The sequence below is a fragment of the Perissodus microlepis genome, chromosome 5, assembly GCF_051167445.1.
Source record: "Perissodus microlepis isolate ML-2025 ecotype Zambia chromosome 5, ASM5116744v1, whole genome shotgun sequence".
In the NCBI taxonomy this organism is placed as follows: Eukaryota; Metazoa; Chordata; class Actinopteri; order Cichliformes; family Cichlidae; genus Perissodus; species Perissodus microlepis.
The window spans coordinates 23316654-23343155 of NC_140465.1; the positions used below are offsets into that span (position 1 = coordinate 23316654).

Here is a 26502-nt window from a genome sequence, read left to right on the forward strand (position 1 = left end):
GGCAAAAGCATCCTAGAGCTAGAGTGAACCCCATTAGAAGCAGGCAAAGCTGGTGCTCAAGCACAGCAACGCTGTAGCCAAAGTGTGCCGTGAAACAAGGGCAGTCTGTCTCAGAGATAAAGGCCTGTGTTGCCTGAGAAACTATCAGCAAGAGTAGGCGGGAAGGTCATCACTCAGACAAGGGAAGAACAAAAGCTGAGATCGGAGAGAGCTGAGCTACGGCAGATGGAGACCTTCAGAAAAAACTTCACTATCAGGGTTTCCTAATATGTTTTGCAACCTCCAGAGAATATGGGATGGAACGGTATGGTAGATCTTTGAATGCAAGTAGCTGAAGTAAACTGAGCTTGGATTCAATGCAATCTGTGGCTAGAAGACCAAAACAGGCTACAGAGCCACATCAATATCAAGGCTATTCTGTAAGATGGAAGTGTGAGAGAGGGCCCATCAACATGCAAAAGCCTCCCCGGTTAGTGAGTGTCTCTGGATAAAGAGAAACGACTCCACATGGGTTTCCAAGTACTGATTTCTGCTTATAGGTAAAGCTGGGATGCCCAAATGCATCAAAGCACAGAGGAAAAACAAGAAGATGTCACGACTCACTTGGTGTTCCCACAGAGAGTTGGCACCATGTCTTAAGGACTGGACTTAGGGAATATTACAAGCTAGGACTATAAAATAGTCTATTAGTACACTTTTCAGGAAAAGAGGTTGTTATTTTGCTGCGATAATGGAGATTCAGAAAACATGGAAATAGTTTGTTTTATAGTTTTTCCATATAATAAATATTGTCTATATTCCATCCATATATCAAGCTTCACAATTCATTTCAGCATCACTGCTTTTTCAGCTAAGAGGTGGCTTGCCAGGCATAGCAAATGCTTTCATCCTCTCCCAATCCTGTGTGGAGTGAAGAGGCCATTATATCAGCTACAGGCTAAACCAGGAAGAGCTCAGGCCTCATTTCCCAACTAACAGTTGCTGACATAACAAATTTAAGGGGAAAAGGAGGGATCTCCTTTCAAAACCTGTCAAAGGCAAACTGATTGGAATATCATCTTTCGCTCTGGGTGGGTGTCTACAGGCCATGATTTGCAATTCTTCAGGGGGGAAAGTTTCATTTTGTTTGTGCTTTTCTTCTTATTCCCAGGCTTAGGTAATTTAATCAGTCGCTCGAGATTAGAGAATCATTTCACTAAGTGAGAGCCCATTGATGTGAATAAATATCAGTGATTAAAACAACTCAGAATGAGAATCTGCGAGCAGTGGTAGCATTAGTCGTGCCGAAATGATTTGTCAGCTAATTACTTCAGTTCCTTCAGCAACTAGGTTCCCACCCAGCTCTACAAGAGAGTAAGAACTTTACCGAGCAGTTGTTGACCTGAAAGCGTGCATAATGCCATTCCTTCACTGCTCACTTCTCCTGAGGTGAGTGCAAGAGAAGTGAGTATCATGCCATTAACAAAAATGCATCAGCCGCTAACAATGGATACAAAATGTCCTGTTGTTAGCTGCAAGAGCAAACATAAATGCTTATGGGTTGGTTTGATTTTTTTGTTTGCTTGTTTCTGTGTTTAAAATTGTGTTGTAGTTTACACTATCAGCTACTTATCATAGGGACCAAAGCTAAAGAATGTACTGCCGAGGACAGAGACGGAAATCTATAAAAAAGTAAAAATCAATTCATCAGTTGAAGTCTCCATTTTATTTTCACCGCTATGTTGCCAAACAGTTCTTCCTGATGGATAACTGATTGTAAAAAGCACCAGACTCTTTTTAACAAAAGCTATAATTTTACCTTGCAGAACATAGGAGCTGCCGGACTGCTGCTTTAAAGCAGTGTGTTTGTTTCTGGATTCGTGTTACTTCCATCATTTTAACTAATACCTTTAAAAAATTCAGTCACACAATCCAGCTAATAGCAATAAAAGCAGGCATCAACTCTTGAGCTAATAGAAAGAAAAAACAAAACTGCCAAAAGCTGTAATGGCCACTTAAAGTGGGTTTTCTCTGATTTAGGCTTCTGCAGGCAATCCTTGTAGAGCCTACATTACAATGTAACCTACATAATTGGCTGAACTTGTTACCAGCTTTCATGCGTGTGTTGTTTTATGTGTTAGTTACCTTGTTGATTTGCCACATATAAAAGAAGGTGGTGACAAGGTGACAATTACATTTCAAGAGAGGCGCACCATCAGATTATGGTGTAAGTTACGCCATAGGGTTTAAGAGGGGGTTATAACATCCCTGTAGAATTAACATCCAAGTATAAATCTGCATGCTAGGTGCCCATGTTAAACTTCACAACAACACATAGCAATTTTTGTCTATAAAGCTAACCATAACAATCACAACAACTGTATATTGGCTACAAAGGGAATTCAAATTTTGTAAAGGCCTAATCTTTGCTAACAGTAGCTGTCTTCTTGGCTTCACCTCAGCTAATTTGAGTCATGAAATTTGGACCAAATTTATCCTTGTTTGTAGTCCTAATGGCTTTTGGAACATTTTTATTGCAATTATTTGACCAAAAATACAGAAAGTCTGTGCTCCAATTTTGGTTAGTGAAATTTGAGTATTTTATTTGCTACTGAATGCTAATTGGTAGGTGCCTGGTTCTATTGTTTACAGTCTACTGATGAAACTTAAGTTTCAGCAAGTTAGCTAATAACTTAGCACTCCATCAATCATCCAAATAAGGTCACACAAAAAGCGATTGTAACAGCAGTAAAAAGCTCTTCTGTCGCAGGTTAACCAATGCTCACAAAACTCTCAACACTTATACATGAAAAGCTTTCCTAGACGTTTTAAAACTGGTTTCTCACTTTACTATTTTACTCAAGAAAAACCCAATACAAACATATTTTTCTGTAAACGCTATCATATGAAGAATTACAAGTAGACACAGACTTCAACATAGATTAGACTAATTATGACTTTTCAGTGTAGACACCAAGCACATTTTTAAGTTATTTGGTCATGCTTGGTGTCACTGCAGATAAATAAATGTGCAGCCATTAGTCAGTAGACCATGCTCAGAGTTTGGCTGGCGCAGCAGCTGGCCGTACACGTCTAATCAGTCTGTTAGTCATTTCCAGGGGCTGCTCTTACTTTAGCACGAGACAGAAATAGACCAGTGTTTCCTTTGACTAGTTGAATGCAAGTGCAAAAAATATAAATCCCCAGTGATAACAGCTAAAAAATGATGGCTTCTGAATCCCAGCCAATCCATGAAAACCTTTCATCAAATCCCAGCAGCCCTGAGCCATGCAGACTGGATTGCTGCATTTCCTTTTAGTGCGGATTTTATCATGTAGTAGAGGGCAGTATGCAGCAGCTGGTTGCTTACTGAGAGATGCTCCAAGGCACCAATAGTACAGTCAAATACATTTATTACAGCGGCAAAAGAAATGAAACAAGATGCCAAGAACACCTGGAAAAACAGTTACAGTGAAAACAGATAAAAAAAAAAAAAACGCTCTTATTCAGATTGTTTCACTCACGAGGAGACACATAAATGACCAACTTACCTGCAACTACAATGCAAGGGTGTAGAAATACAATTATGCACTATGTGTATTTGTATTTGTACATTTGTACTGGTGAATTGTTAATTCTTGATCTGCATTGTTCAAGCTAGGTTCTGTTTGAAGAAATTGTATGTTTTGCATGCAAATTTGTGACCCTATACCATCAGCCCTGCTGCCAGAGTATAAAAAAATAGGTTAAGCATCTTTAAAGGCTTGGGAGGAAAAACACACTGAATATGAGCGCCATGTATTGCTCATAAGCAATACACACATGCAGAACACAGCCTATAGTTTCCATCTGAGACATTTCAATAATACTAAACTAATTTAATTAGCTTACTAGCATCTCATGCCATCTGCTTGTATTTTAGCAGCTGCTGAAGGTAGAATGACACCTGATCCAAAGTAGCTAAGTGCTTTAAAAACTAAACTGCCTCCCATAAGATGTGTTCATTAGAACTAAATGAAATTATTTAGTGACCAGATACAAACATTTCAGAGGTTTCCTCCAAATCCTGCCAAATCGCAAAGAAAGGCAACATTAGCAGTGCTTTTAGCTTTCTCATAGTGAGCAGTAAAGGGAAAGGAAGGAGAGTTATGTCTGACACAAGCACCCAAGTGTCCACTTTTATCCACCAGCAATCACAATATATCTCCACTACAATGGAGCATTGCTTGTCTGGTATCAAGGGATATATGTCAAGGAGACTAATTTGCTTTTATAATATCCCCATTTAACACTAGCGCTAACAGTTCCATATGGGACAAATATTTATAACTCTAAATGCACCTACAGTCATAAATGTGCCACTGTTATTATTAATAATCTATGAACAAATTATCTGGTTCACAACCTGCAAAAAAGCAACTGGCCTGTGGTATTATAAGGATAAAGTGTGTTGTTGTTGTGTTCTAACCACAGCACAGACAGGAGAACCGAGAAGTTGTGGCGTATAGTTGCAAAGGGGGAAAAAAAAGGTGAAGAAATAAACTTGCAGCGTTAAAATAAAAAATAAACACAAAGGAGGGATCTAATAAACCACAGTAACAGTTTGCACTGTGCATAATGTTAAACAGTAAGTCTAATTAAGGAATTAGAAGTCAGTGGACCATGCTCAGAGGTTGGCATGTCCCAACTTGGGACAGAATTTGCATGTATTTGAGTCAAGGAGGAAAGCCATGTGTCACACAGGTGTGATGCCTTACCTGGCAGGCTTGATAAAGCAGCTGGTGCTCAAACTTTTTGATGCAGAGGATATTCTGAAACATCTCGTACAGTTGGTCCTTGCTGAGGATCAGCTCGGAAGCCGCGCTGGCAGTCATGCGTTGCTGCGCCTTCCGCGGATCCTCATCGCCACGGTAGATGGTGTCAAACTTGGCCATCCAGGAGCTGAGCACCGTCTCTTTGCTCAGACCGTCGATCTCTGGAAGGCTGCGCACGCGCTTCTCGATGTGCCTCTTGAACACTTCCCTGAAGTCGTTGGCTGAGAAGCCACCACTCTGGACCATCTTTGCCACACGGTCACTCTTAAGAAATACCTACATTGTGAAAGACCAGTGTCAATAGTTGCAGCTGAATAGGAAATGCATTTAAAAAAAATGTTATTATTTTAAAATGATGATCAGTAATTATATGGCAGCTCTGCTGTCACTCTCGGCTTCAAACAGCAAATATCTGTCTTCAACAGCAAAACAAAACCATTAAACTGAATAATAACTTTGGAGTGAAAAATCAGAGCATGTATGCATTTGCTGTGACTCAAGACAGGCATTCTGTGTGCAGCTAATGACAGCCTAACAGGGAGACATCCAGACAAGGCAATATTGTCACTGTGAAGCAATTATCAAAGATGACTGCTTTGTTATTTTGACAGTCAAATTTTGTTCTTAGCATTCATTATGACTCTAAGAAGTGACTACTGTGCTGAAACACCAGAGTGCAGCGGTAAATTACTCGTGACATCTTATTTTTGAAATTCATATGTTCTTATTTTATGAAAATGTGTTTACCATAAATTTTTCTATGACACCAATGATGGCTGAATGACTATATAAGACATCTTGTACCCTACAAATGAGTGCAAGAGGGATGCACAGTTTCAGGTTTTCAATAGTTAATTCTGAACACTTGTTGTGTATTTCACATTAATATTAAATATCACAAAATAAATGAGATTCCTGTTCAGCTGTCACGCCTGTGTCAGTTATCTCCTAATTAACTTCTGCAAAAAGAGTAATTGTGTGTGCGCTTCCTGAGGGTTCCAGTCTCACATTAACGTTTTTCATAATGGCTTGTTTTTCCATCACTAATTTAACATATCCCCCTATATGTAATTCCTTTTGTCCTGTAAGCATTGTAGTAATGACTTTTTCATCTGCAGATTGAATAGTGAGCTTGGAAAAGATGGCTGTGTCAACCACATGCTCTGACTCATAATCTGTGCAGTGAAAAGCTTCAGCCACCATTTTACCACTCAGAATTCAGGCATTTTGACATGGAAAAGCAAGAGCGCTGTGCAGTGCTTTTCTGACTTTTTAGATTGAAAGCTACACATTTTAGAGAGAATAATGCAGAATATCCTGCACACACAACAAAAAGCGCTGTGCTTTACAAGAGTGAAAATGTGAACATTTAGAATCATACGAAATGCAGCATATTTGGAAGCATTAAGCGCCTGAGTTTGAATGAAAAGGTTATTACTGTGATTGTGCGGCTATGGCTACGTAGGGTGGGTTGTTGGTACCTCAGAGTAACTCTGCACAGCGTTGATGAATGCCTCATCAGCCACAATTTGTGTGTCTCCATTGAGGAAGGCCTGGAAGCGATCCTTGGTCTGCTGAAGCTGCTGCTTGGTAATCTGTGGAAGCAAGGACAAACAAAGACTGTGTCATGAGAAAAAAAACGTTTAAACCAAATAATAAAGCCAGTTTTTCATTGTTTACCTCGGTCAGATTCACACAAATCACGGAACAAGCATCGAGCATGCTTCTCACCATTTTCACCAAATATATCTCCTCTTATTCAAATTCATTTCATTTAACTCTCATTCTGTGACTCATTCTTTCAGTCGTAGCCCACAGAATATAAGTGCAAGTGGAATTTATGATGTTACACTGAGTGTTTGCTAGCTCCAGCTTTGCATCTACATCCTAAACCCACATTACCTCTAGTGCCTCTGAACAACAGCCAATCATACTCCTTTTTTACCATCACTTATAGATGAAATGCATTGCCTAATGGCTTCCCCACTTGAAACCTAAACAGTGGAAATCTGCCAAACTAAATAAATCACACACAGCTAAAAAGGTGTGCAATGGTTGCATATTAAACCCCTACAAAACTACTGACTATATTTGTCTCAGCAATCTCTCGAATTTTGCTGATTAGCAGCTAGCAAAGCACGCTAAATTGCAAAACTACAGTCAATATAAAATTGTTTAACATCATCATGTTGACCTATGTAGCATTACAGAATGGCTCACTATAGATTACAAACTTGTTATAACATGTTATAACATCAATTAAATAAAATTATTCTGAGCTAAAGTACATAACATGGCGTGCTTGTTATCTGTGAACTTCCTGAGATACATCTGTGCACATGAGTAAGATTTTCTCCATCACTTCCTTTTGTTCCAGTTTCGATCTTCATTACAGTCTTGATGTCCATGTATTGATTTCACACATGGTTACTGACTCAGTAATCTAAAGGTCAAGACTGACAGTCTCCCTCTGATAAGTGCCTTCAATCTTACAGTTCAACCTGTTATTATACGGGACCTGCTGGTAATGTGTGTGTCTGCCTGCGTTCAGCAGCACATTGCAAGTGACAGACTTTGGTGTAGGAGTGAGGTGGAAAAGCACCACATATCGTGTGCCTGTGAGGCAATTTCAACACCATCTGTGTGTCCATCATATTACCCCAACCCCGTTTGATAGTGCTCAGAAAGTAATAGCCTCTAAGAATTCACTATTAGAGCCAAGTGCCAGAGTTAGAAAGCTTTAACGTATTCAGGTCAAAATACAAACACCCAGTCGATACTATCACCAGAGGTTAAAAATGAGATGACCTGTCCAGTAAAAATAATATGGACTGAAACTGGAGGTATCACAAATCATTTCACCAAGACATCTCTTTTACTTTAGGCGATTGTTGTGGTACAGAGGATCTCAGGATGATACATCCACTTAACGTCCAAACAAGTTCCACTTACAACATAAAACGGCACATCTACATCGGGGATCGATACTGCCCCTCTGTTTCAGGTTTCAGATTAATTCATGTTTCCCACAGCTAGATGTGAGATTAAAGAAAAATCTAGGCAATTCCTGCTGTGTTTTAATAAACCATGGCGTTTAAGGAACATCCTAAGGCAAGAAATGTTAATATTAACACGAGTATGCAAACTGTTCTGGTCTATGGGGATACACGGGAGCTGGGGTTGACACACTTGTCCACAGTCAGATATCCAGTGTTGGGACTAACGCGTTATTAAGTAACGCGTTACAGTAACTACGTTATTATTGTGGTAACGAGCACGGTAACTAGTTATTATGCCAAAACCAGGAACGCGTTACTCGTTACTGGGATTCAAATAGGCTCGTTATTCGTTACTTCGTGTGGTATCGCGGAGCTTCCACAGATTCAATAACATTAGCAAGTGGTGGAGGCCAGCAAGTGGATGAAGGAAAAGGGGGCCAAGAGGAGAGACCCGAAGCAGCCGCCGGTCCGAGTATCAGGTGAACTGAACTTCAGGTAAGAAGTTATGACCTGCAGTGTATCTGAGTCACATATAAATCAAGTTTAGGTGGAGTTTATTTTCGTTATGCTGACTTTTTCGTACTGCGTACTAGCTAGCATGACGGAGTTTCTATACAGCTGGGTGGGTGCTGTGATGTTACTGATGTTGAACTTTATTTTGTTCATAGGTTAATTATTAGAGTTGCCAACTGTCCCGTAAAAAACAGAATCGTCTCGTATTCAGAGAAACTATTACGCATTTCGTATTGAGGTGAAAAGGAACATTTTGTCCCGGACTTCAGCTACAATGAAAAAGACACAAAGCTGGAGTTATTCTGTGTTTACGCTGCACAGCTGCCTCTTCTTCTCTCATTCTCTCCCCCTCCCTCTCCTGTTTCTACTTCAATCATGAAACTGATCAATGATCAGCTGATCGGCTTTTCTCTCTTATTTATTTATCGCCTACTTTGCGCCAGAAAGAGGAAACCAGCGGGTGTCGCGCTAAACAACAGCAGCACGTTTAAGCTTGATCAGCTGTTGTTAGAATTTATTTAATATTACTTTCTACTATCAGCTGATGTTTGCTGGAGCCACAGCTGTAAAGCTGCTGGTCAAGATGTCGGTTTGGATATGTGGTGAGAGGGAAACATGAAGATGAAACCAGGAGATGTCCTTACTGAATCATCAGAGCTGAACAGGTGATGGAGAAACAGGTTTACCTTTTAGGTGACAGGAATGAGTTGAAGGAAAGTTATGAACTGTTTCTGAGAGACAAATAACACCAGGATCCTTTTTTTACTTAGCTGACAGCTGGTAACTGTGCAGGGGCGGATCTAGCAAAGTGTTGCCAGGGGGGCAGGTAGGGCATTAACAGGGAGAGGGGGGCACAAAGAAATACTTTTCTTTCTTATTCTCATTTAAAATGTCTCGCTTTTAAAAAAATAATTATCTGAGTCTTACAACAAACGATTGATAGATTAATGCATATATACCATCAGAACAGTGTACATCACTGTCACAACAGCGTTTGTTTTCATTCAAAGGCTTTATGATTTTTCCTATAATGGTGGGCCAGTCTCTAGTCCCCGGGACGATTTTTTTTTTTGTCCCAGTCCAGCCCTGTAAGCAGCTCATCTGCAGTCTGGTGTTACCTACATCTTCCTATTCAGAAGGCAGAATTTCCGAGTTCTGAGTACAATCGAAAGCACCATGACTGCAGTTTTTGTGTTGGATGTAAAAAGCAGGTTAGAATCATGCGGCGGTCAACGACGGTCCAGGCGTGGGATTTCTCTCGTGGAAGTGTGCACATTATTTTTTTCCTTTCTATTGGTAGGTGGCACAGTGCACTTGTGGCAAGTAGGCAAGCTAGAAGACTGGCAGTCTGGCTGGGTATCCAGTTACGGAAGCAACACATTAACAAGAGAACTCTGAGTAAAACCAAAGTTACTTTCCCTAGTAACTAGTTACTCTGAAAGTAACGAGTAACTTGAAGTAACTGAGTTACTTTTGATAGAAGTAACTGGTAATGTAACTAAGTTACTACTTTAAAGTAACTTACCCAACACTGTCCATATCTGAAAGTGAGGTTGAGGATAAAAACATCTGTTTTCACTTTGTAACACTGTCCTTTGTATCATGTATAATAAACTGAGTTACTTTAATTTCGAAGATTTAATTCCCTTTATATTTCCTCCCAATAACACATTTCTTATACATTTCAGAAATACCTGCAGAGAAGTCTCACCTCAGTGTCCTGGTTGGCTTTTTGTGTAGAGTTTTAATTTTCTTCCTGTATCTGGTATAAATCCATATCGGGTTTATACCAGGTTTATACCGGTTATAGCTTCCTCCCACTGTCTAAAGACATGCACGTTAAGTTCCCTGGTGATTCTAAACTGGCTCTAGTTTTCTTTTTATCTGTGTTGGTCCTGTGATAGACTAGTAACCTGTCTAGGTTGTACCCTACCTCTCCTCCTATTACAGGTAGCCTAGAAGCGCAATTAAGAAAGTGAATGGATGGATGGAAATTTCCTAAGCAGCTTTCTGTGTAATAAAACTCTAAACAGGAGTGTGGCTCTTCAGACTGAAGTCGCATGCCCAGTAATGATGTACAATGTTTTTCAAAAACAGGCAAAGAAAGCAATGTGAATAATATGTCAAACTGAGAGGGAAATGCATCCTGAGAGATGCTTTTTACTGCTGAGCTTTCAAAAGAGGCAAAAAACAAAGATGAATCAGGCTGACTGAAATGTTTTAGCAAAGCTAACACTCGTAATACTAGCTCTGAGGTCATTCATAGTGTAGCTTGCATAAATAGAGCCAAGCACTGATATATACTCTTTATACTGCAGACTTCGTGCACAACACAAAGTCTGTGTTGCGTAGACCAGAACAGATTTGTGACCATTATGACTGGATATTAACGAGCATTTGTAATTACAGCTGAAACAATTAGTCAAGGTATCAACTGGCAGAAAATGAATCAGGCAGCTCTTTCAATAATTAATCTGTTCTTTCAGTAATTAAAATGAAATACAGAAAACCTCACTGTTTCTGTCCTCAATAACATGATATGAATGTGAGATATTTCTTTTCAAATATAAAATTTAAAAAGGTACCGCAGTAAAAATGACAAAAAGATGGGATATTGTGATTGGAACAGTGGGAGAGCACATTTGTGTTTTACCTGAAGATTTTACCTTGAAAGGTCAAAGCTAATAGTTCTTCCACTGACAGTTTCTTCGGGCTGATCTGAGATCATGTGACAACATAATAAGCTACTAACTCCATTCAAGTTTGCATATGTGGGGAGAAAGCCGAAGCACAGCTTGACTACTGGAAGTATTTGGAGTTTTTTGTGCTTTCATTTATTCCCTCATTGGAGAACCGTGCTGTGTTAATGGATGAAAGAAAATGCCTGCATTTTCATCAGTATTGCCAGACTCCCAAGACATACTTTGCTGCTTTGGTCATATTGATTCTTCTCTGTGGCTCTTATCAAGATTGCAGTGTTACCCAGTGGCAATGAAGTGGGCATTGGTATTAATCACCGTTCACATATCAATAGAGGAGCCATGCACATGTACAGAAGCTTCATTGCAGTTTAAACTGAGAGTACATTTTTCACTTCGGCCATGTGGATGATATTTAGGTTGCATAAAACGTCAATAAATTCAGTATTTTAACTTTGTATGACCAAAAGCAGATTTACGTCACAAGATATGGCACTGGCCACAATGAAGGATTAGCGCTGATAAATTCCCTAAGTTTTCTAGGGAATATTCTTTGTTACTGTTTGCTAGAAAGTCTGTCTACTTTAACTTTGCATAATTTCAGTTTGTATCTAAACGCCCACCGAGTCTCTAACAGAGATTCGTGGTACTAAGTTCCCTCAGGCGCATGTCTTGTAGAACATCAGTGACCTTTAGTCATTCTTCAGTGAGCTTATGGAGTAATTTTCTGTTCTTCTGTTGGTATGTTTCTATTTTGCCACAGTCTGAGTCAGGTCTCTGCATTTGCTATGAAATAACTCTTTGTTTTTGTTATTTGGAATTATGACGTTACTTTTTCATTTGTACACTGTTTTGGTTTTGTACATCATGATGGGGTCAAAGCCTTTACAAGGAAAATGGTAAAAATGCGCTCTGATTTACTGCATCAGAAATACAGTATATCAAATAATGCAAGGGTTGTGCTATACTAATGATCTTGAAAGTCAATATTCGGTATGGCTTACTTTATTCTTCAACACAGCCTGAACCCTCTTAGAGAAGCTTTCTTGTCATTCTTTTAACTAATCCTTATGAATAGTTCTCCCGGTCATTCAAAGCTCTTTTTTGGGGAATTTGGCTGCCCTTTGCTCTCTGTCAAGATGATTCCACACTGCTTCAATAATGTTGAGGCTCTGCGGAGGCCGATCCTTGACTCGTTGTGATCCATTGTTGCTGTTGATGTTTTTTATCCAGCTATGCTTGTATTGCAATGCCATTATGTTTGTTGCTAATCAGATGCTTCCCCAATGGCATTACATGATGGACCAAATTCTGAGGGTGCCTTTCTGTGTTCATAAATTTACTTTTGGCTTCTCTCAGAGCCGCATGCTTGTTTTAGCAGATTTATGCTGGATGCTGTTCCTGACGCAGTCCCCAAGGGATTTTGCGTCAGCATAAACCACTACACTACACATCTGCAGAACCACTGACTGAAAGTCATGACAGACCCTCCACCATGTTTTAAGGATGACTGTAGACGGTCACTGTTATACCTCTCTCCCTACCTACTCTGAATGTGTTAATAATGATTTAAACCAAAAAAAAATGGATTCATCAGTCCGTCAGCCCCGTTGCCACTGATTTCCAGTCCAGTCCATTTTTTTCATAGTTTCCCTCCCTGTGGCTGTCAAGAACAGCCATCCTTCCACTGAGACCATTTCTGATGAGGCTCCAGTGAACAGTAGATGTCTCAACTAAAGACCCAGATGCATTTCTCAGGTCCTATGTCAGGTCTTTGCTGGAAAGTGTGCCTCTGCTGTACATAACTTTTTCATCTTTTGTCTACCAGTTTTCCATTTTCCTTAAACTTTTAAGGATACTGTGCATGATGCTGGGATACGACAATTTTTCAGCTAATCACTCTTTGGGATTGACCTTGTTGTTGTTGTAAAACTATTGAACTGTGTTATCTTTGGCATTTTCCATAGATTCAACTCAAGAAATCAGAGCAAATTATATGTTTTTGTGACAGGTTGCTAGAAACTAAGTGCTAAGTTGTTGTATTTCACTTGTCTGAAAATAAAAAAAATGACACAATACTGGTTCTTCCTTTGAGTTTGGTGCTTTTTTTATGTTTGAATAATTCATAGCTCAGAGTGAAATGGCTTATCAAACAAACAAAAGTTCTCTAAAACTGATAAATAAATAAGAGAAAAAGCTGTCAAAAAGATCTTCAGAAAATCTGGAAAAATCTTGCTCAAAACCACTTTCAAAAATTGCAATAAAAACAGATTAAAAAACAGCCTTTTCTGTTTTTGATTCTTCGTGTACATTGGTTTTATCTTAAAAACTGTGATCAACATGCATTCTAATCAGGACATTTTACATTTAGAAAACTGAACATCTAATATTAGGAAATGACCTCAACTGTAATTGCCATTTTTGCATGATATTTAAAATTGAAAAAAAATGTACGTGTACTAATCCAAGTGTATGAGATCTAATCTTAAACCATCAGACAAAGGGAGGTGTAAATTAAGTTTCTAATGTTTTATAAATATGTGCAAAACTAAAACAATGGACATTGTTGAGATTAAATGTTGTATCAGAGATCCTGAATGTAATCTGAAGTACAGTAAGTTGGATAACACCTCTGATTCACAGTAAATTTTCAGTACATAGTGGTTATGATTGGATTCATATAGATATTTGTATCTCTTTGACTGAATCAACATGTCATCAGCTTGTGATGTATACTGTATCCACTGTCTGCAGTGGAGTAATTAGCTAATTGAATGTGGTGCACTGTACTGTAGCTTGTGTAGTTTAGCACGATAAGGACTTTGCTTTGCTGACTCACACTTGAGCTCCTTAAAGTTATATAATGTCAGGGAAGGGGGACGTTAAATTAGGCTGCTTTCCCAAATTAAATGGCAGCAAAATAAATGAACAGTTTTCTGTGTTGGGCAGAAGTAAAACAGCTGTGTAATCAATTCATTAAAACAAGATAAAATATTTAAAAAGAAAACACACAATTACACATCTGTATATCAATAGAGATAAAAAAAAATGTAAACTTTACATTTGTGAAATCTAATGTAAAAATTGGAGAAAGGGTGTTATATAAACTCAGTTCTATTGTTTGCTGCTGTTTGCCCTGTCCCAATGCTTGGTTTTTAGCAAATATGTTATCAGTGGCTGCTATCACCAGACAAGGTTATTCATGTTGTAGATGACACCACCAGCCCACATCTGAGTAAACAGCAAACAAGGGTACAGGAACAAGTACTGCATGACAGCTGCACAAAATCTACCAACAGCAGGCTTCATCAAACACAAAACACCAACACTGCGTAGCGACTATGGTCACAAAACTACAATTATACAAAGACACATCCACAAGCTATTATCCTGGAACCAGACATGCACTCGTAGATTTGTTCTGAAGTCACATGCACACACAGCATTGTGTGAGTAAATACCACTCCGCTGGGTTAGCAAACAGCCAGGTGCAGACTCCACAGACAGAGCCTGACACACAGCAAACAGGGATAAAACAAGAGGCTCCGGTTCTGTATAACCAGCCTTCACGGTGTTGTCATATTCGGGAGCTGTGGAGCTGCTGATATATTCAGAAAAACACTGTTTTCACAACCAGCAAAGCCCCTTCTAGTAAGTGTCATCCATTACCACACACCACCATCTCACAGGCAGCAGTCTGTTCTGCTGGTTCTTCATTTTGCTCATTCGCTTGATGAAAAATAATCGCTTTGCAGAAGCGAACATAAAACCACATGAATATGAACACTCACATATTAAGAACACCAAAATCAAATTCTCTTTGACAGATTTTGATGAAATTCATCTGTTGACCTGTAATTAAATGCACATGTGTTGTACTCCTCGATCACTTTGGAAATGTATGGTAATGTACGTACGAAATATGATAAACAAGAGCCACAGATTCTGTTGAATTTTGGGGAAACGAATGACGGAGGCCTGAACTAAATCATTAGTTAAATTGGAAACTGGAAGAAAGTGACTTTGGAGCAGGCTCCCGGAACTTAAAATACACAAACACAAATATGTTAACACAAATAGGCAATTAAGCAAAGATTTGATATTGTTTTTTCTTTGTTTTTGTCACGGTCCTGGGTCGGTGACCCAGTGTTTCGAGTTTCTTGTGTCTCTGAGTTTTTGTATTATGATCTTAGTTCTCTTTGTTGCCCCAGTTTATTCTTTATGTCTTAGTTTGGCTTTCTTGTATTCTCTTTAGTTTTCTGAGTATTTAGTTAGCCGCTGTTATTGTTCTCTGTGTTTCTTAGTTGCTCTGTCTCCCCTAGTCAAGTCTGCGTCTATGTTACATTTCCTGTTTTACTTTGAAGGTCTGTGTCCTACGTGAATGTATTGAGTGTTGCTTCCCTTGGGTTTTGTTATGTCCGATTTCTCCCAGCTGTGCTCCCCTTCTGTGTCTCATTCCCCTCGTTATTTCCCAGTGTATTTAAGACCTGTGTTTCCCTGTGTCAGTGTTGCGATCTCCCTCATTCATGGCTGTGTGTTTCTCCGTGTAATATGTTATTAGTTTCCTGTTTAGTTTGTATAGTTTTTCTCTCCAGCAATAAAGCTGTGTTTTGAGTTCATTCCTGCTTCTGTGAGCTTGCGTTTGGGTCCTCATCCTGCCTGCACACAGCCGCAACCATGACAGCTTTGTATTAAAGGGCTACACACTGCAGTACCACTGCATTACTTTATACCGTACAGCACACGAAGCTGACTGTGAATCAGTAACTCCATTCCTGGTGCATTACTCTCATTAAGAGTCTGCAACACAAATCCTTTTCTACCACCCTCCCATCACAAATCACTTACTGTCTTCCTTTGTAATTTCTCCGACTTTCTCTCTTCGTTCCCTCCTTTTAGCTTTCAAAGGTGATTATCTCGCAAGAGTCTTGTTTGATGTTCAATAAGGTTTGTGTTGTGGGTTTTCACCAATAGAAAGCGGCACAAGATGCGTTGAAAAAAAGATCACACAGACTGCATTAATCAGGCTTTTGAAAAACTTTTGTAGAATTAGTGATAGGAAAGATCAACGCGCATCCAATATTTATTGGCTGGGAAGGCTTAACAGTCTTCACCAATAAAAGGTTGTAGACTCAGCGTTAATCCATGTCCTGAGAGATGTTTTAACAGTTTGCCACTATGTTTAAGTCTGTTTTTTATGTTGTCTTACTGCTTGGTGACACCCCCTGTGTTACTTTACATCAATATCACAGAAGAATGCCTCTGAAAGAGTATAACAGTGTAACGATAATGGTGTAACGACTCCATTTAAAGCACTGGTTGCATGAACATGTGACAATAAACTCAGAGTATCTACCTGACATACCGCCTCATGCCTGCTCCAGGCTGCTGTTTGTGCTCTTTGTGCCTCAGTGGAGAGTGGGAAAGAGAGGCTCATAGGAGAGGTGCAGTAATGGCCCTGCTATAGCTCTTCTGTCTTTAATGTGGAAAATCACCACTAGTAATCTCTCTCTCAGTATCTCTCCTTGTTGTCCTTTTTACTCATACCTGTGTAATTTTCCCTTTGAAGCAATGTTACACAGGGTTCAGCATAACAGCACACATTTGCACCAACAAACTCTTGAGCCCTAAATAACCACCAACAGCCGCCTGAGTTCTCTTAGGGGACTCAACAATGATCAGAAAGTGTGATGACATGCAGCCGCACATAGTATCCATCAAAAGATTCACAAAAGTTCTCTTAGAGTGATTATAACTTCCATAACGCATAATCAGAGTCCCATAATTATGAGACAACTGTCTTGTAATTATGTCACAATTACAGTATAAGAAAAAAGTATGCGATTATAGCCAGAAATAGGAAGATGTTGCAATAGCTGATTTAGTTTTGATTTGCTTTCCTTTACATGACACACTTATAGGCGTGACTAGGCAATGCACATGTCATTATGAATAGCACTTTAACCTTGCACATTTTCAAGGTTAAAGGAGTGTTTTGTCAAATGTGCAGACCTGTTTTGATCTTGCTCTAGCAGGCTACCAATCTCAGAATGAATTCTCCATCTCTGCAAAGTTTGACAGGCATTATAAATGCTGCAACTGCTGCAGTGTAAATGTCAACATTTGGCACAAAGTACAAATGGATCCCTGCTGTTTTCTTCCACTACACTTCCAATAAAATGGTCTTTGCTTACAGGAAGCATGTTGATCAGGGCTCAGACAGTTTGTTGATTAATCATATAGTCAACTGATGTAACAGCAAATGGGAACATTTCAGCATTTCGTTGATCATTAATCAATTTTCAAACAAAAATGTAAACAAAAATAACTTCAAAGTCAAAGTCTTCTGACTGATAAAAAGTGAGCTTGTGCCTGTTGTTGTGAACTTACATGAGAATACATTGAATAAATACAGCTTTGCCCTGCTTTTTGCTTATTATAGACCAAAATGATTAAATACAAATAAAACTAAAGCAGTAGCAGTTTTAATTATGGTAAGCTCAGTAAAAAAAAAAAGCTTGTATAACAGTAAAAATGATAAATGAAATGCCGCTTTAGAATTGCTAATGTTTGGTCTTCTCTCAACAAGCCGGCTCTTATTTTTGCACAAGTTTTTTCCAGTAAGGCGAATGTGCAATACTGGGAGCAGGAATGAAAACTTATGCAGCAATTAAACAATCCTGCTTAATTTGTCTCCATGCATGAATGCAGTGTTGGGACACAGCAGCTATTCTCAGCCAGACAAATCTTGCCTCACATCACACTGATGGTTAACATTCGTTGGCACAAATGTATCTGTTGCTTTGAAAGGCCAACAAGAATCATAGCCCGGGTGAGGACACATGAGACTATAATTAACAAGCACATCCTGTATTTTGAGAGCCATTGAAGGAGATAAAATACTACGTGGGATATTGCTTTTAAGCCAGATCACGCTCACGTCTTCCCACCTATGTGGAATAATCCCTCACATGATGCCATCCATACCAGCTTTAAACTCCCATGCATTTACATGCCAGGACTCTGTGCACTAACATTTGCATTTTGGTAGCCTGTTTTCTGAGCACATGGCACATGTCATGTGAGCATCACACCAAAATGTTGGATTATTACTAGAGCACGTATTATTCAATTTGATTCTGTCCCTATTTCTTGCCTTCAAAGTACAGCGCTGTTAGGAAAAGACATTGTTAGTATTCTGACAAATAAGATCTAAGCTTCCCTCCTTCGTTATGTCCCCATAGAGAGGATGTTTAATTTGAGAAGCTGTGATAATTTACACGTGGCTGCACAGATCGTGGGTGAGGGGGTATTTCGCCTGCTGCTTTTCAGCTGTCACCCCTTCTGAATTCACTTGCTTATCCGCACCGTCAATAAACACCTTTATTCTCCTATTCTAGCGGTGCTAAAACATGCTACCAAGACTGCTGCTTAATGGGAGAGAACAATTTTTCCTATTATCAGCTCTCAAGCGCTGACTGACATGTTTTATTTTCAGCTCAATGCTTGACTTTGCCATTGACAGCGAAGCTTCTTTTATTGTCGAAGGATGCCTTTTTATAATTTCAAGCAGAACACCATTCAGCGATCTTACATAATAATGCAAATGATTTCAGTGCCATACTTAAGCTCTCCATTTAGTGCCACTGTGTTTTGCACATATGACTGAATGTCTTATGAATATATTGAGGTTTGTCAGTTCACTCTGAGTTGTTTATATCTACATATTCACCATTCATATAATCTGGTGTCTTTTGGTAGAAATAGAAGGAAATAGGGGCAATATACATGCCACTGAGTAAAGAGATGAATGCACACTACACAGTGCAGCTTTTAAAACCATGCAGTAGTCACTTGAATCGTGAATATTACAATAATTATCCAATAAACAAATGTAGCAGCTGTCAATGGCAATGATAAACATTGAATGTCTATGCAAACACCCTGACCGCTACCAGTGTTATTGTTTCGATATTGATAATCTCCTGTCTTTTGCCAAAGTTAGAGTAAACTAAAAACTGAAAGTCAGTGTGATTAAGTGGATTTAGTTAACAAAAATAAAACATTACCATACTTTAAAGAAACAAATAGCAGCTGAAATTGTGTATAATTTGTATTTACACAGCTAACAGCAGCTGCTATTAATATAGGAATGTCTGCATGGCAGTAAATCAACTGCTTTCACAAAGTGTTTGCGTTGTTATACCAATTCTTAACATATTCAGTCTGGCCCCTAAACAAATGGTCCTACATTATAATGAAAGATTAAACCTCAGAAATGATAACAATCGAAACGAAAACGAAACACTGAGAAATATAAACTGAAAGCGGCAAAATTGATGCTTTTGTTCAAAAGCACCAATGAAAAAATTAGATGTTCATATAGACAGATCTGCAATCTGTGAGCCAAGTGCAACGTTAACGTGATGATTTACAATCATCTTTTTCACTCGTTGAAAAGTTGTTCACAGTGGAACTCCCACAGTTCTCTGCGAACATGACTGCAAACACCTGTGTGGCAAACATCGGTTTGCACTTCAGTCTAATTCAAATTCACATCACAAACCCTGCTGCACAATTCACAGCCCCTCTCCCCCACAGTGTAAATGGCATACTGTATAGTATTAAAATGCTGAGCCAGGAGGAACTCTATTAAGTGAACCTGCTGGCAGATGAACTGATTAGGTCAGATTATCTTCAAGGGAATCACACTTTGTAATTCTGACATGGGCAGTTACTCACTTTGGAAAATCAACATAAACGGCGATCTATAAAAGCAAATAGTCTTGGTTTGATTAATCATACTGCAAACATTTTATTCTCCTTGGCTACATTTTTGAATCAAAGCAGAATTTAGTTCCTGCTTGTTTCTTGTGCTTTGAGCTGTACACATCAACAAGTTAAGCTCTCATTGACACATGTGGGCATTTGGTAGGTGTTCCTTTAACAAACATTTAGTGGCAGTCCAATTAAAAACCAAACACTTGTTACATAATATTTACATTTTCTGACTAAAGTCAAACTGACCAACCAAACAAGCTGACAACCATCAGATCAATATTGCTAGCCATTAAAATAGTCATATTTCTCAAAACCTATATCTTTCTTTTTGCATTATACTTTGAAAACAAAAAACAAAATGCAAAATTGTGATTTTACTGTATTGCCAACATGTCTTTAGAATAGAATAGAATAGAATAGAATAGAATAGAATAATCCTTTAATTGGCCCACAAGGGAAAATTTGGTATTTTGTATTTTTATTTATTTAACTCCCATGTGTGTGCAGTTTATTCCCATTGAATGAAAGAGGTTTTTGCCCTCTGGGACCATCACAATGATGCTAAAATTTCATAAATTGTACCAACGCAATCTGTCTGTAACCTCAATACTCAACACATTCGCTGTGTGGGTCTCAAGATACTTAGCCTTTTAAGCAAACACATGTGTCACCACTCAGTCATGCACATACACCCAAGCCAGCAGTGAGCAGTAACAGCCTTCAAACTGCTGTTTTTTAAGACATTGTTCAGACTGTACTGTAAGATTTACTTTTTATACCCTGAAAAAGAGTCACTTTCCTGTTCCTGCCCTGTTGGCTTATCTTCCACAAGGTTATGGCAACATATTTCAAGAAGCAGCAGTGGAGCTTGCACAGTCTACAGCCTGGCCTGTTTCTCTGTGATAGCCCATCACTGCTGTTTGTGTGCCAGAGCTTCTAATAACGGATTATCATGGAGCTGCTCCACATGTTTTGCTGAGGCCTTTAAGTCTTTTCATTACAGAAATTGCTTCATCATTTTTCTGTGACTAATCTATAATAGCTAAAATTGTAATAGGGCACATATTAGATTGTGCTGCCAACAATGTGAGGAATTACCTTAATAAATTATTGTCTATGGACATCTGAGGAGCCCACATTCACATGAGGTTCATGGCTAAGATGGATCCATAGAAACGTAATTAGACAAATGTTAAATATTCTTTTTGTGTGATAAATTATTTCTCCATATCCACCCAAGACAGAAATATAATTAAAAGACAGTGAACTGATGACTACTGTCTAACTCCATGATGTTATAAATGCACACAACTGCCTCAAAGTAATCAACGTAGATGTTGGTGCTCACCATTTTGTTAACAGTTCTGTGTTATAAGCCATGCTCATCAAGTGATTGGATTGAACCAATTCACTGTGCCTAAAATTGAGATTTTTTTTTTCAATTATTTTAATGTGTGATTTTTATCCATGTTTGGATCAAATCAGAAACACCAGCTAGACTGTGGGCAGACAGACACACTCTGAGTTCCTGGTTTGATTGTTTGTTCGGATATTCACTCACCCACAGCTGAGAATTGTGGCTGCCTGAGCAACCAGATATGAAAGTGCATTACTAGGCGTGCATTAGACTATCAGTAACCTACGCTCAACAGACTACAAACAAACAAATGGACGGAAACACTGCAGTTTATGCCTCCTACATGGACTTGTGCATGAGTCAGCAGAAAATTCAGACCATATGGCTTAACAGTGACCAGAGGAAGACAAGTTGTCTGCATGTTAAATGAAAGCAGCACTTATGAATGCATATTTCCATAGTAGTATTCATGGTGTTAAAATGAATGAGCGACCAAAATGAATGACTCTTCTGAAAGCCCCCTGACCACAGTGAGTAACAAAGAACTTCCTTCTGAGGAGAGATTTAGGAACCTGATACTGTCATGCAATGTGATGACTAGGTTTCAGTATTCAAGCAGTTCTATATAAAACATGCTGATCCATACAGAGGCTTCTTAATTCATAATTGACAGGTCAGTCAAACAGATAGTCTGCATACAGCAAAGGAAATATACAAGGGGCATTATCCTAACTTACAATCAGTTGAACGTTCCCCTTAGCACAGTAGGCCTGTGCATGGTGACTTTGACAGTAAGGACAGCATGACCCAAAACTGGCATCAACATCAGTGGACCAACATAGCAGCCTGAGAAGCCAGGGTGTGGGCCCTGTCCTTTACAGTAGCTAAGGTATATAAATCTTATAAGATAAATGTCCTGTTAAAATAATAATAATAATAATAATAATAAATAGTAAAAGGTTAAAAATGTGTCAACGTTGAAAATGTTTTAATGCAATTAATTTTCTACAGGCCGCTGAGAGGAGCAAAGCTCATCTTCAGAGAAGAGAGGCCATTAAGCTAACCTCCTCAAGAGGTCTGTGCCTAAAAGTCACCTTGGGAGGCCAAATTGACGGGATAAGTGATGGCGCAAACGGGTTGGGATTGGGTATCCGCCAAGCAGGCAGGACACAGAGCAATATACAGCTGCATATCTAATTGACATCGGGACTTCGGTAAAAATGTAGGCCAACAAGGGCAATGACACTGTCCTGTTGTGACTTGCCATCCACCATCTCCTGAACGCCCTTTCACTTAATGGGCTTGCTGGGCTGTAGGGCTGCTTTCATCTACGAGCTAGAGTGCTGGAGGAACATGGACTGCACTCAGCCTGCAGCTCTGCAGCACCACGAGTCCCCTTCACTACCAGGAGCTCGAAGCACCTTTATATGCTCCTGTCATGCTCCATGAATTCAACATTTTGCGTCAAACAAACAAACGGTGCTTTCACTGGCACCGTGCTGTCTCCATGCGCTATCGGATAGGGCCTAGTGGCCAGACCTGTGCTCTGGTTTATGTAGGTCATCAAAGACAACATCTGCGATATGAAAGGAGGTATTTCGTCATCATGTGGCTATCAGTTATGCCTTTGCACCGGGTGCTCTTACCTTCTGCTGCCGCCTTGCCATATCCGTGGGCTGTTTTGCATTGAACGGGTAAGCGATGCATCGCATGACAAAAACATATAGCTGCAGCTTCTTTTTGCGGTCTTCTTCCTCTCTGTGCAGCTTCTCCAGATCCTCCTTCTCCTCGCTGACGGCCGAGGGACTCGGGCTAGTAGGACGGGCACTGCTGCGGCTGCTGCTGGGCGCTAGTCCACCCGAGCTCTCGCTGGTCCTGCTCGGGGAGATGCGGGATCCGGCCTGAGGAGCCATTGCCTCTTTGCTTTCCTCCTCCACTATCCCATCAGATTCCTCCTCGCTGGACGACGGATCTAACATCTTGCACTAGAAGTGGTGCGCCTCTACAGAAATCCGAACCTACTAACTGAGTTTGTTTGGGGTTTTTTTTAAAAATTGTTTTAAATATATATATATGTATATATCCCCAGATGATGGCCGAGCCGCTGTCTTACCCGTGCATAGATATAATGCAGGATGTGCCTGAAGTCGAGATAGGGATAGGCCCTGGTTGTACTCGCTGGCTGAGGGATGTCAGCTGTATACGAGTAATGCTGGAAGAGCTATAGTCTGCTTCACACTGACCATTCTCCGCCTGCGCCGAGCACTCGTCGGTGCTTACGTATTTTCGGTATTTTATTGGCCAGTCGCTGCTGCGGATGTGAGAGGGGGAGGTGAGAAGAGTCGGAGAGGAGGGGTGGAGGGATTGTAGTGTATATGTGAGGGGACGAGATCGGCTTTTTCCCTCCCCCTTTCCTTTTTTTTCAGTGAAAGCGGGAGATGGCCTCTTCCTTCCTGCCAGCCTGGGACCCGGTCGACCGGAGCTGGCCGTGGTCCTGAACTCGCACTCGAAGCAAAGATCCGAGTCTGAAGCGCGCGCGGCTCCGCGTGTAGTGTAGCCCCTCATAACTTCACGCAGTGGCACACCTAAGATGGCTGCCACCGGATTTCTCTGATATTGTCACTGACTGAAATGGGGAACATTATGAAGTGCACGGGCCGCGCACGGGATGCAGAACAGCGGGTGTAAAATGCCGTGTGCTGTCGAAGGGTGGGGTTGCAACACGGAGCGAGCTGCCTTCTCCACCTCTCTGAAGCTACACAAATGAATTGTTACAGCACGTGCTGGCATCCCTTTTCAGGAAATCTCACCACACAAGCGTTTCTTCTACTAAACAGGAATTAATTATTCAAGCTGAACAGAATCCCCCAGGTGTCTGACTCACTGTTAGTTACTGGGCCAGTGTGAATATGCAACAGAACGCGTTGATCTTTAATGTGAATCGGACTTTAAAAGAGAACAAAAACAAAAACACCGTTTTGGCTGTGTTACAGTACAGATGTGTTGTAGTAAGTCGTTTTGTGCAACACTAAGCTGTGATGTTCTGCCAGAGCTTAGCACACCAAAAGTCACGTGATACTTTAAATCCTGCAGACACTACAATACTGGAAACACAGTCCGACCGCATTTATATGACACATGGCTTGCTCTCCTCGTGAAGTGCATTTTTCTTAATAAAAAAGGGAAAAAAGGACATTTTTATTCCCTTCATCCGTCCTCCATGCAATATTTATAGAAGTCCCCCCCCCCCAAAAGAAACCCTTTTTCCTGAGTGTGAGACTGAGATGTGCTTGTCTGACCTGTTAATCCTGACTGGAACTACAAACTCTCAAATAAAATGCTTCAATTTGCCTTCACTGCAGTGTCTTACAGTCTTTTATGGTAGTACTTAACATAGACCTGTACTGATAACTCTGAAGCAGTTTAACCGAAAAAAATATTGTTTCCTGTAAAGATTTTAAAGCTTTCGATTTCACTGTAACAAGTAGAGCAGAAAGGAATGGTTATCACCCCCCAGTCTTTTAGATCTTACTCTGTGTAAAGTCTACTTAATATTTGTCTTCAATATGGCAACAAGCAAAAAATAGATTTCATGGAAAGGCTCTGTTCAAGTAAAAGAAGAGGAAATATTTGCTTTTATGTTCCTTGACTCATGGTGTAATTTCTGAACATTCACCACATAGTTCTTCTAAATTCAGGGTGTTTTCGGTAGCTAAAAATACTTGCTGATTCCTAAGATCCTTACTCCCTTGTAAGTATTGGGAGCTGTTCTACTTGTGCTGTGGAACAAGGAAGTAAAAACTGGCAGCTTTAAAGTAAAGGATAAATGAATTATACATCAAGAATTTTTTTAAATAAAGTTCAAAGACAAAGCCAAAATTTTTACGGTAACGAAAAAAACAATATGGACAAAAGTATTGGACCACATCTCTTACTCAGAATGCCAAATTTGATGACTAAGACATAATGGGTCATTCTAAAGACTTAAATAAATTTGAGCATGTTACTCTAATAGGATGCCACTGATGCAACAAGTTAGCTTGTGAAATTTCTACCCTACTAGATATTCCATCATCAAATGTAAGTGGTGTTATTGCAAAGGAGTAAGTGTTTAGAAACCACAGCAACTCAGGCAGTAAAGTTACAAAGAGGGGTCACCGAGGGATGAGCTTCATAGTGAGTAAACATCATCATTAACATCAGCACAAAAACTGTGAGCCAGGTGTGGCATGGCTTTTAATGTCGCCTTCAAGCCTTACATCACCAAGAAGACTGACAAGCTTTGAATGGAGCGGTGTAAAGCATGTCTCCACTGGACTCTGCAACCGTGGAAACTTGTCCTGTGGAGTGACGACTCACGCTTCTCTACCTGACAGTTTGATGGATAAATCTGAGTTTTTGAAATGCCAGGATAACATTACCTGCCTCTCTCCACTGTGCCAGTTAAATTTTGGGGGAAAATGTTGTGGGCTTGAACCTAAGAGCCTCCTTTTTAGTTCCAGAGAAGCAAAATCTAAATGCTTCAGCTTGAGAAAGCCTGTTTGGACATGATCAAAGCAAGGTGTATTATGGCTCTGTTGGATGAATTTGCTATAGAAGAATTTGACTGGCCCTGATCTCCTTTGGAATGAATGGTGGCTGAAAGCCAGATTCTCTCATCCAACATCAGGGTTGTAATGCATACAGGGTTGTAATAAAACTACTGTAATGTGTCATGTGTAGCTGGCCTAATTTAGTCCAAATAGTGTCCCATCTGGGCATTTTAGAAATAGTAAGTCCTTTTCTTGCATTTGATGTACATATTATTATTAACAGTGCCAGCATTAAATGTCCAGAATTCTGTGTAAACGACAAAGTTTGACATATGTGGGACTCTTGAGGTAGAGATAAAGTTTAAACAAGCTTTAATACTTCATGGTCCAAAAAAAGCAGAAATTAAATTAAATTTAAAAAATCACAAAGTCACAAAGTTCACAATCCAGAAGATAACAAGGAAGCCAAACATCCAGAATATGCTTAGGAAATGTGGACAACATGATAAGGAGAGGCTCAAACAACATGTACACAAAATAATTAGGGGAGAGGTAGCTGGTGGGATTCGTGGCTGAAACGACAGGGAGGAAGTAAAACTAAATACAAGGTGTCAGCAAAAACAGAGTACCAAAATCAAACAGGAAGTAACTAAACAGGGAATCACTAACTGAGGCAAAGACTTATCAAGTCACAAAAGGAAGCCTTTGTCTAGCTTTTCCATCCTGGGAAGGCTAGAGTAAAACACCAGGGTCAAAACAATACTGATCTAACAGAAAACCAGGTAACAAAAGCTGTAAGAAAAAAAACTAAACAAGGAAGCGTTACAA

General features: G+C 39.7%; 1 protein-coding gene across 12 annotated transcripts in view; it reads right to left on the reverse strand.

The window, feature by feature from the left end:
- The window catches only part of cadpsb (Ca2+-dependent activator protein for secretion b), a 69120-nt gene extending 45238 nt beyond the window's left edge, over window positions 1–23882 (reverse strand). For 5 of the 12 annotated variants that reach the window (XM_084928899.1, XM_084928895.1, XM_084928902.1 and 2 more), the window contains exons 1-3: window positions 22789–23878; window positions 6275–6388; window positions 4737–5069 (exon numbers count right to left, since the gene is read on the reverse strand). In XM_084928899.1, the coding sequence (XP_084785025.1) occupies window positions 4737–5069; window positions 6275–6388; window positions 22789–23121 (780 nt within the window). In that variant the 5' untranslated portion in view covers window positions 23122–23878. Of the gene's footprint in view, window positions 1–4736; window positions 5070–6274; window positions 6389–22788 lie in introns of all 12 variants that reach the window. The other 7 variants (XM_084928904.1, XM_084928905.1, XM_084928896.1 and 4 more) reach the window with 5 other exon arrangements.
- Between the last annotated feature and the right edge of the window lie 2620 nt (window positions 23883–26502).